At 45.0% G+C, this 15,158-nt stretch overlaps 2 protein-coding genes across 3 annotated transcripts in view; one reads left to right on the top strand and one right to left on the bottom strand.

Moving 5' to 3' along the window:
• LOC142795790 (uncharacterized) overlaps window positions 1-15,158 on the bottom strand; it is a 243,637-nt gene that overhangs the window by 136,272 nt on the left and 92,207 nt on the right. The gene's annotated exons all lie outside the window — the stretch shown is intronic.
• The window catches only part of l(2)k09913 (transmembrane protein 53-like lethal (2) k09913), a 120,780-nt gene continuing 120,082 nt past the window's right edge, over window positions 14,461-15,158 (top strand). The window contains exon 1 of the mRNA XM_037420322.2: window positions 14,461-14,695. Coding sequence (XP_037276219.1) covers window positions 14,639-14,695 — 57 coding nt within the window. The 5' untranslated portion in view covers window positions 14,461-14,638. The remainder of the gene's footprint in view (window positions 14,696-15,158) is intronic.

Here is a 15,158-nt window from a genome sequence, read left to right as displayed (position 1 = left end):
GCCCAACGGTCCTCCCTAATTCTCTCAATCGCTTCTCAAATTTCATCTTGTTGCTAGCTTCCCTGCCCTCAAATGATGGCCATCCCACATCCCCTTGCACTCCCTGATTTGGTGTATTCCCGTGAGCTCCTAAAGCAAGCCCACCTATTCCACGTTGCTTAATTTCCAATCTTGCTTGAACTTCTGATATCATGCACAGGACCGCATTGCCGAACGTCAGCCCAGGAACCATGACCCCTTTCCATATTCTTCTCACAACATCATACCTGATGTAATTCCACAGTGCCCTATTTTTCATCACTGCTGCATTCCTGTTACCTTTAGTCGTCACTATATTTCGTGTTCCCTCTGGTACTCGGTCCCATTGCTTATCCATACGCCCAGATATTTGTATTTGTCTGTTATCTCTAGCGTGACCTCCTGTATACTAAGCTAATTACCTTCGTTGTCATTGAAAATCATGACTGCTGATTTATCCTTACTGAACCTAAAATCTAACCAATCCCCTCATTACCGCAGATGTCCATCAATCTCTGCAAATCTTCCTTGTTGTTGGCCATTAGCACTATATCATCTGCGTACATTAATGCTGGTAGTGCCTCATCGATGAGGTTTCCTTTTTTGACTAAAGAGAGGTTGAAGCCCAGTCCACTTCCCTCTAAATTGGCCTCTAATCCTTATAGGTACATCATTAATAATAAGAGTGACAATGGACACTCCTGCCTAAGCCCCCGTTTTACCTCTGCAGGCTTGGATACCTGTTTTTCCCACTTTATAACTACCTTGTTACCTTTATAGATATCCTTTGAAAGATTAGTGACTACATGTACCACGCCTAGTGTGTCCAGTATTCCCCACAATTTCTCTTGAACCACGCTATCGTACGCTCCCTTGATATTCAAAAATGCTAGCCACAGGGGCCTGTGTTCCTTTTCTGCTATTTCGATGCACTGCGTCAGTGAGAACAGATTGTCTTCCAACCTCCTGTGTTTCCGAAACCCACTCTGCAGTTCCACCAGCACCCCCTCATCCTCTATTCATGCCTGCAGTCTTTCCTTTACAATCTGCATCACCAGCCTGTAGACCACTGATGTCACTGTTATAGGACGGTGGTGTTTATGTCAGCTTTACCCCCTTTCCTTTATAGATCATACTCATCCTGCTAAGTTTCCATCCATCGGGAACTTCACCATCGATTAATATTTTGCTCACTGCCTCTCTCAAAGCCTGCTTAGACTTCGGACCTAATGTCTTTATCAGCATAATTGGAATGCCATCTGGGCCTGTTGATGTACTACTAGGAACCCTTTTCCCAACCCTTTCCCACTCTCGTTGTGAAAATGGAGCCATAGCACCACCACTTCATTCGTCCTTGTCTATTGTGGTGCATAAAGTACTTCTTTGTTGAAATTTTTCTGTCACCCTTGTTCTTATATATTCAATAGCTTCGTCCCCTTCTAGCCTTGCACCTTGGGCTGTAGATATAAAACTCTGGTCTTGGCTCGTCTCATTTTTAGAGAGTTTAGATGGTTTCAAACTTTCGCAGCTGCCTTTCTATCTTTTTTATGTAATTCTGCCAGCCACTGAGCTCCCTTTCTTCTAATCTTTTCATTGATCAGAAGGGATGGATCCCTTCTACAGCTTGGAAAAGTTTTCCATTTTCTTTCAACATCATCTGTCGGTTCACCCCGCTGCTTAGCATGTCTGTGTTCTTTAGAGGCTTCCTGGCGTTTTTCTATGGCTCTCCTAACTTCCTCATCCCACCAACTTTTGGGTTTGTGTCTTTTTTTCCGGGGTGACTTGTCATGCGTTTTAGCAAGCTCTAGCTCAAAGAGTCTATTGAGATTCGTGTATGTCCGCACGGTATTATTATCCTCCGTAATTACTTTCTCGGTTTGTTTAGCGGCTATTTCAATTTACTTTTCTGGATAAAAATCTTCCTGTAATTATTCATCTTGTCTCCTTCCCACTTTCACTGCTCTTCCAAAACTTAGCTTGATACGTTTGTGATCACTACCCAGACTTCTGGAGCCACCTTCATCTATGTGCATTCCCCAGAGCTTATCATACATCCTATGTGACATCAGTGCATAATCTATCGTCGCCTGCAGCCTTCCTACCTGCCATGTTATTTGCCCTTCACACTTATCGGTACTGTTGCAAATGATCAAATCAAGCCTTTCACACATATCCATGATCATTTTGCCTGTCGGGTCGGTATACCCATCTATATCTTCTATGTGCGCATTCATGTCTCCTAGTATAATTATCTCGCACTCTCTTCCTAACTCCTGAATGTCCTTTGATATACACTCTACCATTGCCTGGTTTTCCTCTCTGGCCTTTGCTCCCGTCCACAAGTACACGAAACCAAGGAGTGTCATTTGACCTACTTTCCCTTTTAGCCATAATTGTTCCTTGCACTCCTGCTTGACCCTTTGCCAGTCTGTACTTTTATGAATGAATGCCCAAATACCACCCCCCTTTCTGCTGCCTTCTGTTCTATTACAATATTCCCACGCGTAGTCCGGATTGTTCGGCGGTTCATCCATGTCCCTGAGATGTGTTTCTATAAAACCGTATACCATCGGCCTCTCTTCCCTTGACTGTTCTTCTATCTCTTCCCACTTCAGCCTGTTCCTACCACCCTGCATGTTAAGATAGCCTATGTCTGAATTGACTCGGTGCTCGTGACTACGTCTATTTATGCCCCGGACTCTACCTATCTTAGATATTGGTGCCACTTTGGAATCGTATCTGTCCATACCACCTGTCGAAGAGTCTCCCTGGTTGTTTTCCTCGTTACTAGCTATCCTGCACCCCGAAGGGCTCGCTTGCCCCCCAAAAAAGCTACTGCGTGTCCTGCAAGTCGCCAACCCACCTCATGACCTAGCCGCCCATCGAAGTGAATTCTGTCTCGTTGAAAACCACCCCACCTATGCACCTCTCTGTTTATTTCCACCACCTCAAAACCTTTCTCTCGACTCATCCGCCATATCTCTTGGTTTGCGTTGACAACCGCTCTTTGCATGTTGCTATCACGCACCGGTACCTCCGGTATCATGCATATCACTACCTGTACTTTAGGAGAAGTGGCACGCATGTCATCGAAGCCTTTCGCCAGTGTGGTTGCTAGTCCTACTGTATCTTCATTTAAGACATCATTTAAACCGCCTGAAATTATCACGAGGTTTCGTTTATCAGCTGTAGTTTTGAGTTTTGCGCTCGCTTGCCTCATGACTGCTTCAAGCTAGCGACCTGGGAACGCCCCTACTGCAACCCTCTTGTGACCTCTTACCCTCTCTTTGATGGCTTCTGTGCATCGATTTAAATTCGAGTCCCCGGTGATCATCACATGCTGTGACTTTTCAGCTGGAGCGTCCTGCACCTGGGGGCTACTTGCACCTGTGACGCCAGCTGCTTTTTCCCCTCCCAGCCCCACCACTACCCGCGCCTCTGCGTGCAATGCTCCAAGTGGCATCGGCGCGCTTTGGGGACTGGTGTCAGCGGCCGCTTTTCACACCTCGTAATTCTAGCCACCCTAGAGAGGATGTGAAGCGCGCGGCGGCGAGTACAGTCAAACTGGTAAGTCAAGCCAAGTCAAGTCAAGTTTAATAAATAGTTCAGTTGAGTTACATGCTTTGCGTTTACAGCAGGAAGTCCCAAAGTTTCAGAGAAACTGACAGGGGGAGCTCCTATGGATGGGGTAATTACAAAAAAATACAGCAATAGTATACGGAAATGTGAGTAATAATGACTAAGCTTGATTAAAAATAAAAATACGATCAATAAACAACATGATGGTAATACTCACTATTGAGAAATAACATGGAAATGGTCACAAGCAAGTGAAGACAAAAACAATATTAATGAACAACTCCACGTGACAAATGCAACACGTTTCATTATCAGTGTTATCAATTATAGAAAGGCTAATTGAAGTAGTAAAATAGCACAGAAATGTGGAGAGCTATTAACAGTTAATTACGCAAATCGGCTGAGTTGATTAAGTGTTCTTTGTTACAGTGGATGGCGGTACTTTCCCAAGATCAAGGGGTTTTAGAACGACCACAGCAACCGAGTCCCCTCTAGTTAATTTTAGGAAACTCTATGGTGTCGCGATCATGGGGTTGCCGTGAGGCACGGAGGAAGGAAAGGTGCCGTGAGGTCACGCCACTGGTAGTGCTCCCAGTGCTAAAAAAGGTGGGATTACCGGCCGTTTGAATGGTGCTAGATACCAGTGATATAAATCAGTAGAAGTGACAGTTATTCATTCTTCAGTTGCGTTTTAGGTCACAAAAAGCTGCTACGGGGTCTTTATACTCGTTGACGCAAAAATTTTGGTATGAGTAAATTTCATGTCAGGGCTCCTATAACATATAGAAATGCTCAAAGAAATTAACATTTTCCCCATATTTATACACGTGTGCAATAGGTTGTGTGTAACACAAACCATTAAAAAAAGGCAGAGACTGCTGCGCCGCGCGGCGCACGAGCCACCTCCACACAGAAACGGCTGCTGCGCCGCACGGAAGTGACGTCATGCATTTTCCGGTTAGGTGCTTTGTTTGAATAGTCGAGAGTGTCTAGTGGTACGTCTAGACACAACGATAAAAACCGTTAAAATTACGTCCAAACGAAAAAGTAAACAAAAATGTTAGTTAGGTTTAGCGTGACAACAATACAAAACCGGCTTGTTTGCCATCTCAAACTGTTCGGCACCTGTGGCGTAGTCAGTTAAAGTGACACATCAACTGGTGAGGTGGGTGGTTCAAGTCACATAGCAGTTATCGATACTTTCTCTTCTTTTTTTTGTTCACGCATGTATTGTTTTAACATTTGCGCCTCCTCATCAGCCCGACTTGCTGCTGGTAGTGGTCCCGTCCACAGGCCCTTTAATAATGGATCTTCGATCACTCTTGCAGGATTGACTATATTTATTAGGATAAAGTGTTTTGCGAATTAGTGCTCTTAATCGGCGAGACGCAAAAAGACACAAAACACTCGAATGCAGCTGGCTGCATTGGTTTCTTCAGCACAGGTGTCAGGAATGTTGATTTCCACGGTTTATCAAAGTTTTGATGACAGAAAGGTGCACTGCAACGTAGTCTCGGGCAACTTTTTTTATGTCGCTCAGTGTACCATCATATGACGAAGTAACCGGCAGGCCGCTTTCTTTAAAAATACTGGCCTGTCACCGCAATGTTCTAGGCGATCAGCACTTGATAAACAATGCCCAAGGGCAAGAGCCGACGGCGTTAGCCCATCTAACTACAAAACAGCTTGTCTGCCTTGCTCAATAACACGCGCGGCCTGTGACAGCACGGGAGCATTCACGTAGCAACGGACGAGAACGGCCGTACGTGTTCGCACTTGACAAAACAGATGGCAATGCAGTAGCTCTGGCCTTCGTATATCACAGGCTTCGTAAGAACATTACAATAAAGTTGTTTCCATCCACCGTATCAACACATCACCGACGCACTGGGGTTTCATGCATGTGCGTCCGGTCAGTCACACGTGAACTGCGCGAAAACATTTAGTTCATCGTCGACCTTGTCCTTCGCGACAAGCGAAATCGGCAGCAAGAACACTTTCACCTTTGACAACACCACGCTTGGCATTGCAATCTAGAAAATGCAGTACGTCCAACAACTGTAATCCGCACATCATACTGAGAAACTTTACGGCGCACACACTCAGATGAAGCTGCGGCGCGGTGGACAACCGCGCTAACTCTAACCGCCAGGTTCAACTAAGCATCCAGCAATCACATGAAGCAGTGACGACACTCCAGTCCTCTTTGGGAGTGGCCTAAGCCATGGCCACGATTTTATCGGAGCTTTCACCACCTAACACATCGCAGGTGGCTACCATCTCACAGTGTTGACCTTTCGCAGCCGCAGCGCCCATGGCATTACCTGTATTTAAAATACTTGTAATATGTATTTAAATAACAAACCTAGGCTAATTGGCTCGTTAAACACTTGTTTAGTAAAAATTTTGTAGGTTTAACGGATTACACACGAATATTTCACACATTCAACTAGCTCTAGGTAATAACTTTTAAAGTGACGTCACTTCTGTGCAGAGCAGAAGCCACTTTTGTGTGGGGCTGGCGACTGCGCCGCGCGGCGTAAAGCCCCTGAAAAATAAACTAAATAGTTTATTTTTTAGGGACTTTAGCTTGGCGCAGGAGACGCTGCCGCCTTGTGGCTCAGCAGCCAGTCCAAGGAGGATACATAAAACTTGCTGGAGTGGAAGGGGCGCTGTGCGAGTGAAGCCAGATGCCGCCATCTTGCCAGTGGCAAAAAGCGTGCTCAGCGCCCTCGCGAGCTGCTGATTTCGTCCGTTTTTGTTTCACCTTGTCGGCTTGTAAAGACAAATGGTTTACAATGGTTGTCTCTTGCGTCACTTACGGATGTGCCAACAGGTTGAAAAAAGGTTGTGGCCTCACATTCCACCTGTACGTACACGAAAACGTCTTCGACATAGCCATTCCGCGCTCGTTACTAAAGGGAGCTATAGCTGACGCGATCTAAGCGTGCAAAACATAACAGTCCGGATTTGTTTTACAACTTTACTAAAGATCCCGTAACGCGGAGCCTCTGGGAATGGGCCGTTCACCGTGAGAAGTAGAATGCGAAAGACTGAGATCACTTCGCTCTGTGCACTTCGCGCCAGAGTTCTTTGACCACCTCTTTGACATTGAAGGGAAGCATGTGAAATGGGGTTATGAAGTGGCATTGAAGGCACTTCAACGTGAAAAAGGGTTGTGGCTCGGAAACAAACTTACTGAAGTCCACGTCCAATGGGAAAAGCAAGAAAATGAAGGTATGATATGCTGTAAAACTGATCGAGTGCCTCAGTTGCCGGCGCTTTGGACTTCTGCGAACAAAAGCTAAAGCTGCCGCAATTCAAGGGTGCCAGCACTAGATCTACGTTTATTAGAACTTTTGATGGCTTGTTTGACATCTTAAACTCCAGGAACACGCTGGCAAGGTCGTACAAAGCGCCCCTTCGGCAGGGGAACGAAGCATTCTGGAAGTCGTTTTTTTTTTTTTTGTGGAGACTCGAGCGTACATAAACGGGCTGAGAGATCCGGCAGTGACAGAAGGACTGAAAAAAAAAACGGATTCATTGGTTTTCGGATACGCATGGCAAGTACGGAAAGAATGTTTGACAGACTTGTCAGCCAGGGTCAGCTGAAATACTTACTGACACACAAACTCAGTCAAGACTATGCCGAAAACTTCTTTGAATCAATACGTGGATGAGGCGGCCATAACAACAACCCAACAGCTTCGCAGTTTATGGCTGCATACAAGCGTCTATTGGTTCAGACGGAAGTCACGTCTTCAAGTTCTGGACACTGCTCCCAAGATGTTCTCTCCGTATTGAATGCAACGACTCCTGCAGCCATGGTACATCCAAGAAGCAATCTTACTGACATGTGCTAGGCCCCAGTCCTGCAGCTCGATGACCACGACAATACGCATCGCATTGACTAGCCCGAAAGCTTTTCTGCTTTTGTCGGTTCCGTGGTGCCATACATAGCAGGCTTCATTGTTCGAAAGGTCGAACTGCAACTACCTGTGAAGAGTGCATAGCAGCCATGCACTCAGATGAGCTGACACCTTTAATTAAATGTAAGAGGCGAGGTGGTCTTGTTTTATCGTCGCGAGATGTCATTAGCCCCTGTAAAGAAGTCGAGGACTGAGGCGGCTACAGGCTGAATGTGATTCCATCACAACGGTGAAGTCAAGAGCAAGACACCTCATCCAGGAAGTTCTATGAGCTTCCGCCGAGAAAAACTGGTTCCATAAACTAGAGCAGCACGTCCTAGACTTTGATACGCTTGATAATCAGGTTTACATTTTGTGCAGGCAAATCGCCGAACAATACGTAAAAGTGAGGATACAACACATGACAAAGGAAAAAAAACCGAGAATTGATCAAAAGTAAGGTGGAACCACTTTTGACAAGGGCAATTATTTTCAAGCACCAGTAGGGCACCTATGTTTTCGATTATGTGTTTGCTTTAGGCATCGCGATTTGATGCATATGTACTTTAATTGAGTTCTCTACATGCGACTTGGCTGCGTACAAGTCGCAATAAACATTTACAACCAGAATTACTTGTTTTCGTTGCTTTATAAACACACGAGTCACTTCACCCGCAGCGCGATGAAGCATTAAATTTGCAGCGCTCGGCTCTTTTCTGCCACTGGCAACATGGCCGCCGCATGCTCGGCGCGGCTTCACTCTCTCCCGTAGCGGCGCATAGGTGGTTTCCACTACAGCAAGTTTTATGTGTCCTCCTTGCGCCAAACCCACACAAAAGTGGCTTCTGCGCCACACGAAAGTGACGTCACTATAAAAATTATTACCTAAAGCTAGTTATATGTGTAAATTATCTGTGTGTAATGCATAAACCTACAAAAATTCTACTAAGCAGGTTTCTAACGAGTCAGTTAGCCCAGGTTTGTTATTTAAATACATATTACAAGTATTTCAATTACAGGGGGTGCTGCGGCTGCGAAAGATAAACACTGCAAGATGACAGCCGCCTGCGATGTGTTAGGTGGTAAAACTCCGATGAAATCGTGGCCATGGCCTAGGCCACTCCCAAGGAGGATTGGAGTGTCGTCGCTGCTTCATGTGATTGCTGGATGCTTTGTTGAACCTGGTGGTTAGAGCTAGCGCGGCCGTCCACCGCGCCGCAGCTTCATCTGAGTGTGTGCGCCATAAAGTTTCTCAGTATGATGTGCGGAGTACAGTTGTTGGACGTACTGCATTGTACTGCATTACACTGCATTGCGTCGTACTGCATTGTTGGACGTACTGCGGAATACAGTTGTTGGACGTACTGCATTTTCTAGATTGCAATGCCAAGTGTGGGGTTGTCAAAGGTGAAAGTGTTCTTGCTGCCGAGTTTGGCTTGTCGCGAAGGACAAGGTCGACGATGAAATAAATGATTTCGCACAGTTCACGTGTGACTGACCGGACGCACATGCATGAAACCCCAGTGCGTCGGCGAAGTGTTGATACGGTGGATGGAAACAACTTTATTGTAATGTTCTTACGAAGCCTGTGATCTACGAAGGCCAGAGCTACTGCATTGCCATCTATTTTGTCAAGTGCGACTACGTACGGCCGTTCTCGTCCGTTGCTACGTGCATGTTCCCGTGCTGTCACAGGCCGCGCGTGTTATTGAGCAAGACAGACAAGCTGTTTTGTAGTTAGATGGGCTAACGCCGTCGGCTCTTGCCCTTGGGTATTGTTTATCAAGTGCTGATCGCCTAGAACATTGCGGTGACACGCCAGTAGTTTTAAAGAAAGCGGCCTGCCGGTTACTTCGTCATGTGATGGTACACTGAGCGACATAAAAAAAAGTTGCCCGAGACTACGTTGCAGTGCACCTTTCTGTCATCAAAACTTTGATAAACCGTGGAAATCAACATTCCTGACACCTGTGCCGAAGAAACCAATGCAGCCAGCTGCATTCGAGTTTTTTGTGTCTTTTTGCGTCTCGCCGATTAAGAGCACTAATTCGCAAAACACTTTATCATAATAAATATAGTCAATCCTGCAAAAGTCATCGAAGATCCAATATTAAAGGGCCTGTGGACGGGAGCACCACCAGCAGCAAGTCGGGCTGATGAGGAGGCGCAAATGTTAAAACAATACATGCGTGAACAAAAGAAAAAGTATCGATAACTGCAATGGGGCTTGAACCACCGACTTCACCAGTTGATGTGTCGCTTTAACCAAATATGCCACAGCTGCCGATCAGTTTGAGATGGCAAATAAGCTGGTTTTGTATTGTTGTCGCGCTAAACCTAACTAACATTTTTGTTCACTTTTTTGTTTGTACGTAATTTTAACGGCTTATATCGTTATGTCTAGGCGTACCGCTAGACACTCCCGACTTCAAAGAAAGCGCCTTACCGAAAAATGCAAGACGTCACATCCGTGCGACGCAGCAGCCCTTTCTGTGTGGGGGTGGCTCGTGCACCGCGCGGCGCAGCAGTCTCTGCCTAAAAAAAAAAAAAAACTAAACACGCCTGCATCTTCCCAGGGGAGGCGGTGGGGACTGTATAAATGCGTCATAGAGTGGGGGGGTATCGCGTGAATGTTGCGTAATTGTAGAGAATGCCGAATTGTTATTTTATTTTATTATTCTTATTTATTGAATGAAGGAGAAGCGTTGGCTTCAATGAGGGGTGGGACGCTGATGTTGGGTTGGGCCACACGCTATACTGCTTGAAGGCACTGTTGCTTCCATCACACCTACTCGAGTGACGCGAAAGCCAAGTAAAGACGCCCTTGACTGACTTCCGTGTGCGCCATACAGTGCCGACATATTCACCTTTTCTTAAACGCCTTCCTGGGCGCCGCCATAGCCCTCCTTGGGCTGTGCAAATGGGCGCGTCCCCTCGAAAATGCACTGAAAACGCTGCGCCCTTAGCCTTTGTACTCCCGCGCACAGCCCATCATGGCGGTGTTTTTTTCCTTCTTGCGAAAAGGTGTATACGGGGGCCAGTGAACGGGTGTAGGGGAGGGGATTGACAGTTTTGTGTGCGTCTCCCTGGGCTGGCACGATACGCGCGGCCGCGTGGACAGTGGGGTTATGGACAGCGCGGCCGACGCCGGATGCGTGACATCGTGTGACTGAGAAATGCTCCGCATTTAAAAATGGTCAGCTTGTTCTCAAGCGACTGAATTAAGGGGTACGCACAGGTAAATTGATTGATTTGTGGGGTTTAACGTCCCAAAACCACCATATGATTATGAGAGACGCCGTAGTGGAGGGCTCCGGAAATTTCGACCACCTGGGGCTCTTTAACGTGCACCCAAATCTGAGCACACGGGCCTACAACATTTCCGCCTCCATCGGAAATGCAGCCGCCGCAGCCGGGAATCGAACCCGCGACCTGCGGGTCAGCAGCCGAGTACCTTAGCCACTAGACCACCGCGGCGGGGCACGCACAGGTAAATAAGACTACCCACTGTGCCCCCACCGGCAGAAGGGGGCTGTAATTTTTATTATTTTTTGATTTTGAGGCAAGTTACTTTGCATAGTTCCCAATTGATCCAAAGAAAATGCTCCGCTGTCACGTATAGTGTGAAACGTAACAAAGTGGGCACCGCTTATTCAGCGTCAACTCTCGGTATTATATGAGCTCACGTCTCGAACAGCTCTTTGCACGCCAGCAACTAGTGTTCAGAACGCATGCTTTTTCTGTCGACGACCTGTACCTGTAGGGCTTTGCGAATAGAAAATTTTAGAACCAGATTGAATACCAATGAAATAGCATAATGACAACGATTCCAATATGACTTGCATGTTATTCAAATAGTAAGAGAACAAATTTCAGAACAGTTGCTTCAACAATATTTATTGTGGAATTAACAGTCAGAAACTAACGAAATGGTCGTTACGACTAATTTAACCATTAAAAATGTCATTGCTAACTTAATTGGCATAAACTTATATAGGTAGTGACAGCCAGTGAAAAAAATTAAGTGTTAGCTGAAATACAGCGGTTAATTTGGAATTCATGGGGGTGTTTTGTCGCAGCCTTTTAAGTAAGTGGGGCACAAAAATCAAGAATAGGAATGCTGAAAAAAGTACATGACGAATTTCATGCATAGCAGTTTGGCATTATGGCTTGGCGACCATTAAATTTTAAATGTAAACACTTTCATTTGTGATCAGTGCAGAATCAACTGCAGTTCCCAAAAAGATAGATCTGCGTGCATGCATCTTGATAATTTTTCGGATTCACGACTGACCTACATCATCACTTAGATCAAAACTCGCAAATTGACTGTCTTTTTCTGGATTTTTTCAAAGCTTTCGATCGTGTTACTCACTGCCGCTTAATCTCTAAACTCTCTTCTTTGTGTATAGATTCATCAACTCTGTCATGGATACAGAACTTTCTTACTAACCGGCAGCTATTCACCATTGTTAATGATTTTTCATCCCCACTTTCATACGTTTGTTCTGGTGAGCCGCAAGGGAGTGTTCTCGGTCCACTGCTTTTTCTTATTTATATAATGACTTACCAAGTAATTTATCCTCACAAGTGCGCATTTTCGCTGATGACTGTATAACTTACCGAGCAATAACTAGTACTTATGATCACGCAATAATTCAAAATGACCTCGACCTCATCAGCAATTGGTGTAATAGTTGGCTAATGTCCCTTGATTCAAGTAAATGTAAAGTAATGTCCTTCTCTCGCAAACATTCTAACTCTGAGTTTTCTTACTTTATTAATGGCAATCCCGTATCTAGTGTTGACTCTTTTAAATATTTAGGTGTAACCTTCACATCTAACCTTTCTTGGACTACCCACATCACCAACATCATCAGTGACGCCTCACGATCATTAGGCTACATACGCCGCAATCTACGTAAGACGCCCACAAATATACATGCTTTAGCTTACAAAACATTTGTTCGCCCACAGCTGGAATTCGCTTGTGCAGTTTGGTCCCCTCATTACAGCTATTTAACTAACATGCCGGAATCAATCCAGAATAGAGCCCGCTAGATTCATCTCACAAAACTACGATCATAGCGCAAGCATAACACAAATTTCCCTTTTGAGCACTTTCCCTTTTGAGCAATCACTTTTCCTTTTGAGCAGCCGACGTGATCTAAACCTCCTTTCATTATTTCATAAATACGTACATGAAAGAAGGCCATTATCAATGACATTGCAAACATCTGCATCCTCAACAAAGAGACTAAATAATCATCTTTCATTCACACGCATATACGGTAAAACATACATTTTTAACTCATCTGCACTCCCCCGCGTCATCTGCATGTGGAACAGCCTTCCAAATGAAATCGTAGCAGAACGCAATCGGGAAAAATTCCGGCACCTTCTACTCATCCATTTCAAGGATTAACTGCTCGTTTTATTCATATCAAAATCAGTACCTACGCATTTATTCACTATCAGTATCTCGCTTTTTTTTCTCTTACTTTAATCTCATTTTGTTTGATAGTTTGAATACTAACATGCCATTCAGTTTTGTTGTGTTTTATTCAGTGATGTTTTCTTTTGAATAATGGAAAGTCTTTTCACAATTTGTGCTTGTTTTTTTAGCTTGTTTTAGGTCATTATCTCACGCGTATACTCATTTGATGTTCATTGCCGTTCTATTCCTATTAAAATTAATAATAATATTTTCTTATTGTTATTCCTGTTAAAACTTGTATAATCATTGACATTTAGTTCATGTTATTGTTTGTATGAAAATTGTACCAGTCCATGTATGTATTCCTTTTATGCTCCCCTTACACAATGCCCTGGTGGGCCTGCAAGGTATTTTGAATAATAAAATAAATAAATAAATAAATGAATAAATAAATAAAAAATAAATAAATAATCCACCATTTAAGACAAATAAATGCTGTCCCGCCCTAATGTGCTTTCCTCCTCAGGGGTTTTTTCGCCAGTGCTCAATACTCGGCATTTTGAATATGTGTCATTCAATTCACGAGAAATGAATTGAACGCAACACCATTCGATTTGTTATTCGAGCATTTAGAACTTTCAAAGACCCCTACCATCACTCAAAGTTGCAGTCATGAGTGAAGCAAGAACGTCAAGCTACATTTGTCATTTTACAGGGAATTCTCCTTCCTCACTCGTAAAAAATGTATGATCTACATGCAGTAAAAGCTACGTGAATGCCGAAAGAAAAAAAAAGTGGGGGGAGGGGGGATTGATACTGTGCTATCGAGCGCTGGGCTCGACAGCGTGGCGTCAATCTGCGCGAGTGCACAAAAAACACCACCGTTGCTGCTAGTCGAAGACGCCATAAGTATTTGCCATTAAGTTTGCCATTTATTTTCTACTTGGCCCTCTCAAGTTTTTTTTCAAGATCTTCCTGCAAAACACTAAAAGATCATCATCGTAATCACGGTATGTAATTATTATGGCAACATTATTATTACGTGGTGCCCAGTATTTTTATATTTTCTCAGCGTGTCAACCCCCCCCCCCCCCCCCCCAACCTCCTTTTAAAAGAAGCTTTTTTGAGCACAGCGAAAGCTTGCGTATTGGGCCCATATCAGCCCATAATCTCTTGTGGCACCTAGCGGCGTCCTTGAGCAGTTCGGCGACACACTCGTTAGGCTACACTGCCACACTAAGAATATAGTGGCTGGAAAGGTTCCTGGAAAGATACTTCAGTACAGTAGCTAGTGCAGTAGCCACTGTACTGAGGTTATAGTGCTAAAAAGGTTCCTGGAAACCTGAGCACAGATGCCACTATACTGAGGTTGTAGCAAGGTGCAAGATACAATGTCCTTTACAATATGGCGGCGTTCGGTTCAGGGTTACAGCGCGCTCTTCACGAACTACTTACTTAATATATGCGCCTCACTGCGATTAAATAGCGAGTATACGCAAGTAAAAGCAGGCGTGATTTCCATCTGCGGAGCTGTCTTGGGGGCAGAAGTGAGGCCGCCGACAGCGCCGGATGGGTTGTTGTTGAGGAGGAAGGAGAAAAGGGCAGTCAGGTGTTCTGTGGGCAGTTCGGGTGTAGTTCGGCAGTCGTCGTCGCTGAACTCAAGAGCCGACTGAGTGGCGTGATAGCGTAGTGAGTGATGCGAGTGTGGACGCGGCTGTGCAGCACGCCCGGGAGCCTCGGCTCCGCCTGCAAGGTGAGCGTCGTCGGACATGTGAGCGCAGCTGTTGCGACAGCGCTGTGTCGCGCCGTGCTACTCGTTTCACCCGTTCGACGAGCTCGTGACCAGCCAGCCGGCTCTTGTTTCTGGCCCGCGGCTGCCGGCTGGGTGTCGATCGCGTCGAATGAGCGCTGTCGCCACCTCTGTTAATTGCCGATCGCGCTCGTAACTTTACCAGACACTTTTTTATTAATTTTATTTATTTAAAATACTGCCAATCCCTCACGGCATTCTTGCAGGAAGGGCATAGACACAGTACATGTCGGAGATTTTGAAGAAATGTGGGGTTACACAGTCGGTGGAGTGTAGTACACATTATACATTCTTCATTGAATAAGTATGAACAAGGAACGCATACATTTTACAAAAGTAACATACCGTACATGTTTTGATATTACAGGTTACAAAAAAAAAAAAACCTCTTCATTACAAATCTTTT

The sequence above is a fragment of the Rhipicephalus microplus genome, chromosome 2, assembly GCF_043290135.1.
Source record: "Rhipicephalus microplus isolate Deutch F79 chromosome 2, USDA_Rmic, whole genome shotgun sequence".
Taxonomy (NCBI): domain Eukaryota; kingdom Metazoa; phylum Arthropoda; class Arachnida; order Ixodida; family Ixodidae; genus Rhipicephalus; species Rhipicephalus microplus.
This window is presented reverse-complemented; position numbering and strand designations above follow the sequence as displayed.